A 5,641-nucleotide genomic window follows, 5' to 3' on the forward strand; every position below is an offset into this window, starting at 1 on the left:
CCACCGTGTCACCACCGTGTCACCACCGCGACCAAGAAAAGTTTTTTTTTTATATTTCCTGGGTGGAGGCTGAAGATTTCCTCAGATTTGAACTCTTGACGCAGTGAACGACACGCTGCTCATGGGCTCACGTCCACGTCCACGTCTCCGTTCTCTCTTTTATTAACACTCACATGATGCATGTAGGAAGTGTCAGTGTGAAAAGGAGATCAGAGGAGTAACAGTACTTCAAAGTACGTGTGGTTGTTAAAGCAGAACAAGGACCTGCTGTGGTCTGGACAGAACCAGAACCGACCTCCGGTTCTGTCTGCTCCCTCAGTAACTTCAGGAGGAGAAAACCTCAGTAATCGGACGCAGTACAACTTTGTACTTGGCTGCAGTAGTACGTCAGTTTACGTCAGTTCTGTCAGAGAAAAAGTTCCGCTCCAGTTAACGTTCCTTCACATGTTTGTCATCTCTCGGTCAAGGGCGTGTTTCTGACCTGGTTCAGGTTGAGGCCGGCGCAAGACCGGGTCAGATCCGGTACAGAACTGGGTCAGAACCGGGGGAGTTCTCAGAAGCGTGTGCTACTTTGGAAGTGAAAGTGGGCGTCGGCCTCAGCTGCCATTTCCAATTTAGAGGAAATGTTGCTAGGACAGTGAGTCAGTAGTTTCAGAGCTCAAAGAGTTGATGGTTTGAATTCACAAATGATATTTCTCCTTTGAAAACATTTAAATTGTATTGTTTATAATAGTCTCAGTGGGAGGGGTGGGGGGGTAGAGGAGGGGGGTGAAGAACCTACAGATTGAGCATTAGCTGAATGCTCTGTGGTTCATCAGTGGTACTGCAGGATCATCAGACCTTCTCGTCTGTGAAGACGTCTTTGTCTTTGTCCAAACTCCAGCACTAACTCACACTATGGCTTCATTAACCCTTTGCTTTTATTCTGGTGGCATTAACCAGAGGCTGGCTCAAAGGCAGAGCTCTTTACTGCCCCCCCCCCCCCCCCCCCCCCCCCGGGTGCTGACACAGCGGTTTTGACTTTCCTTTGTTCTCTCTCTCCTCTGTTACTTTTATTATGGAAAGACATTGAAAACAGTGGAGGACGTCAGTGATCTGCTGCACCGTGTGGCCACACTGGGTAACACGCCACAGAAACTCCAGTCCACCGCTGCACACACACACACACACACACACACACACACTTCACAGCAGATACTACATCAGTACTGTCTGTCTGGTCACACATGGTCCTGAGGCTGGAGGTCAGAGTGGAGGTCAGAGTGGAGGTCAGAGTGGAGGTCAGAGTGGAGGTCATGTGTCCTCTGTGCAGCAGTGGTCACATGACTACAGTGTGGCAGCTCCAGTGGTTCAGTGGAGAGAAGTCAGAGTCGGACGTTTGAAGAAAGAATCAGAGAGAGAGAGAGTGTGTGTGTGTGTGTGTGTGTGTGTGTGTCAGGGCGTTTCCCTGTTAAAGGAACTTTCCCTTCCTGTCCTTCGAGCCACTGTTGTTGAGACACTGTGTGTGTGTGTGTGTGTGTGTGTAAGTTGTAATCATCTTTGCTGATGCTGTGGTCAGAGGAAGAGAAGTGTGAATGAAGACTGACTGACTGACTGGCTGACTGTCTGACTGTCTGACTGTCTGTCTGACCGTCTGACTGACTGTCAGACCGTCTGACTGACTGACGGTCTGACTGTCTGACTGGCTGACTGGCTGACTGGCTGACTGGCTGACTGACTGTCTGACTGTCTGTCTGACCGAATGACTGACTGACTGACCGTCTGTCTGACTGACTGTCTGTCTGACTGACTGACTGCCTGACTGACTGACCGTCTGTCTGACTGACTGTTTGAGTGACTGACTGTCTGTCTGTCTGACCGAATGACTGACTGACTGGCTGACTGGCTGACTGGCTGACTGACTGGCTGACTGGCTGACTGTCTGACTGTCTGTCTGTCTGTCTGACCGTCTGACTGACTGTCAGACCGTCTGACTGACTGTCTGACAGACTGACTGACTGACCGTCTGTCTGACTGACTGTCTGTCTGACTGTCTGTCTGTCTGACCGAATGACTGACTGACTGGCTGTCTGACTGACTGGCTGTCTGACTGACGGACTGTCTGACTGACTTTTTATGACATCACTTCACATATGATTCTGATCTGAGTGATGTTGGCTAATCTGCTGACCCCACACACACACACACACAGTGTCTCCACAACAGTGGCTCGAAGGACAGGAAGGGAAAGTTCCTTTAACAGGGAAACGCCCTGACACACACACACACAGGGGAGAGAGAGAGAGAGTGTGTTTGTGTGTGTGTGTGTGTAAGTTGTAATCATCTTTGCTGATGCTGTGGTCAGAGGAAGAGAAGTGTGAATGAAGACTGACTGACTGAGTGACTGACTGACTGTCTGTCTGACTGACTTTTTATGACATCACTTCACATATGATTCTGATCTGAGTCATGTTGGCTAATCTGCTGACCACACACACACACACACAGGGGAGAGAGAGAGAGAGAGAGAGAGAGAGAGGAAGGAAGAGGGAGAGGGAGGAGAACAATCTACGAGAAAGAGATAAGAGAAAGACAGACATCTCTGAGCTACTGATAAAAAGTCCTGTTGTGTGGGGGGTGAGGGGGTTGAAGTTCTCAGAATTTGATTTTAAGAATCTGAATTAGAGCTGAGTTCTAGTTGTGGCACAGATTAGGATTGGGATTAGGACTATGATGATGATATTTAATCTGACACACACCCTCCCCCCTCCCCTCTCCTCCCCCTCCTCTCCTCTACACCCTCTGGAACTCACCCACTCAAGGGCCTGATTTTCTTGCATTATGGGAGATGTACTTCGTGAATGTACCCCCCCCTCCCCCCGCCCCCCGTCCTCTGTTCTGCAGCAGTGATGTGTACAACAGAACCCAGTGTTCCTTCTCAGTCCTGTCGTTCCATGGACTCACACACACACACACACACACACACACCTTGTGTCCCCTCTGCTCTCATTGGTCTGTGTTGGTTCAAACTCAGTGAAAGTGAAGAAATCGTGATGTAGAAATACTTGATTCAGTCCTAGGTTCCCCCCCACCCCCCACCCCCCCGGCCTGTGGGACCTCCATCCTATGAGCAACATTCTGGAGAAAAACAATATATTTTTGTTCCTGGAACTTTATTACAGCAGGAACAAAAGTGAAACATTTAACCTTTATCTCTTTGAGCACACACACACACACACACACACACACACACACACACTGACTGAGACAATGAAAGTGGAGACCGTCGCCCCCTCCAGGCCTGAATTAACGACACAGTCGCAGTTTGTTTATTGTCCGCTCATATTCTGACCATGAACACACCTGGTCACACCTGGTCACACCTGGTCACACCTGGTCACACCTGGTCACTGTAAATCCACAACAGTCACAACTGTTTAAGGTGTGACGTTCACTGGTTCTTTGTCTCCCCCTGCAGGGTCGTCATGTCAAGACAGGGCAGCTGGCAGCTATCAAGGTCATGGAGGTCACGGAGGTAAAAGTTCACCTGGTCTCAGCTGGTGTAGCCTTGCTCTCAGTGGTTGTTACGGTGATGTTGGGGGGGTCATTCTCCAGGTGTTGTTGTTGTTGGACTAGATGTTGTCCTTTCAAAATAAAAGCTCTGGCTGAGAACTGATGGAATGAATATTTCTGTTGAACTCAATGTTTTTGTCTGCTTTTTCCTCCTGACATTTTCTAATGAAGAACTTAATAATGGAATCACTGAAACGATTCAGTGGTGGTCGGTCAAGCTGACGGTCGGCCAAGCTGACGGTCAGTCAAGCTGACGGTCGGTCAAGCTGACGGTCAGTGAAGCTGACGGTCAGTGGTCGGTCAGTGAAGCTGTCGGTCAGTGAAGCTGTCGGTCAGTCAAGCTGTCGGTCAGTGAAGCTGTCGGTCAGTGAAGCTGTCGGTCAGTGAAGCTGTCGGTCAGTCAAGCTGTCGGTCAGTGAAGCTGTCGGTCAGTCAAGCTGTCGGTCAGTGAAGCTGTCGGTCAGTGAAGCTGTCGGTCAGTCAAGCTGTCGGTCAGTGAAGCTGACGGTCAGTCAAGCTGTCGGTCAGTGAAGCTGTCGGTCAGTGAAGCTGTCGGTCAGAACTCTCCTCAGCTCCTGAGGTCCAGACTTTTCAGGTCCCTTATTTGGGTGAAAAGTCATGTGAGGTCACACTGCAGTCTGATTGGAGGAGCTGTCTGTGCTGTTGCCGTTAGTGACCCTATGACCCCCCCCCCACCCCTCACCCACCAACAACAACCTGTGTGTGTGTGTTCAGGAGGAGGAGGAGGAGATCAAGCTGGAGATCAACATGTTGAAGAGCTACTCCCACCACAGAAACATCGCCACCTACTACGGGGCTTTTATCAAGAAGGTTCCTGCTGGACAGGACCACCAGCTCTGGGTCGGACCACCACTCCCTCTCTCTCTCTCTCTCTCTCTCTCTCTCTCTCTCTCTTCATGATAACAAATAAAGAGGCAGCGTGTGTGTGTGTGTCTGCTCACAGTTGGTGATGGAGTACTGTGGCGCCGGCTCCGTCACAGACCTGGTCAAGAGGACCAAGGGCAACTGTCTGAAGGAGGACTGGATCGCCTACGTCTGCAGAGAGGTTCTGAGGGTGAGCTCCAGCTTGACCACCTGGATTATTCTGGATTAATCATGACAATCTGATTAATCTGTACTGGTTCTGGGCCTGGACCAGTACTGGTTCTGGTCCAGTACTGGTTCTGGTCCAGTACTGCTTCTGGACCAGTACTGGTTCTGGACCAGTACTGGTTCTGGTCCTGGTTGTCAGAGACCTTTCCTTCAGTCTTTAACCCTGAACCTCTGGGTTGACGCCAGTGTTTCCTCTGCTTCTGTCTGACAGACTGTCTCCTTATTGTTTCAGCACACACACACACACACACACACACACACACACACAGATCCTCACTGGTACATCTTCAAACGTGTCGCTGGTACCAGACCTAGAACCAGGTTCTGAATGAGCAGCAGAACAAAATGAGACCAAAATAAACTCTTGTTTTTCAGACATTCTTTAGAAAAATAGAGACTGGAGGCAGCGGTCATCTGACTGTGTGTGTGTGTGTGTGTGTGTGTGTGTGTGTGTGTGTGTGTGTGTGTGTCCTCCAGGGTCTTTCCCATCTTCACTCCCATCATGTGATACACAGAGACATTAAGGGACAGAATGTTTTGCTGACAGAAAACGCTGAAGTCAAACTGGGTATGACACACACACACACACACACACACACACACACACACACACACACCAAGTTCTAGAACAGTCCCAGACAAACAGCACCGTCAGACAGCGTCCTTGTCTCCGTCTTCTTCTGTCATCCAGTGGACTTTGGAGTGTCGGCCCAGCTGGACAGGACCGTGGGCCGCAGGAACACCTTCATCGGTACTCCGTACTGGATGGCTCCTGAGGTCATCGCCTGTGACGAGAACCCAGAGGCCACGTACGACTACAGGGTAACTGGAGCGGCTCCTTCAGACCCAGTAGAACTGTCCTCAGAACCAGAGGAACCAGAGGAACCAGAGGAACCAGAGGAACCAGAGGAACCAGAGGAACCAGAGGAACCAGAGGAACCAGAGGAACCAGAGGAACCAGAGGAACCAGAGGAAC

At 50.3% G+C, this 5,641-nt stretch overlaps 1 protein-coding gene across 1 annotated transcript in view; it reads left to right on the forward strand.

Annotated features, from left to right (window-relative positions):
* The window catches only part of LOC103391481 (misshapen-like kinase 1), a 32,070-nt gene that overhangs the window by 8,179 nt on the left and 18,250 nt on the right, over positions 1-5,641 (forward strand). The window contains exons 2-6 of the mRNA XM_017039191.2: positions 3,458-3,514; positions 4,288-4,413; positions 4,517-4,627; positions 5,143-5,233; positions 5,357-5,487. Of these exons, the coding sequence (XP_016894680.1) occupies positions 3,458-3,514; positions 4,288-4,413; positions 4,517-4,627; positions 5,143-5,233; positions 5,357-5,487 (516 nt within the window). The remainder of the gene's footprint in view (positions 1-3,457; positions 3,515-4,287; positions 4,414-4,516; positions 4,628-5,142; positions 5,234-5,356; positions 5,488-5,641) is intronic.

The sequence above is a fragment of the Cynoglossus semilaevis genome, chromosome 15 (genome assembly GCF_000523025.1).
Source record: "Cynoglossus semilaevis isolate Cse_v1.0 chromosome 15, Cse_v1.0, whole genome shotgun sequence".
Classification (NCBI taxonomy): Eukaryota; Metazoa; Chordata; class Actinopteri; order Pleuronectiformes; family Cynoglossidae; genus Cynoglossus; species Cynoglossus semilaevis.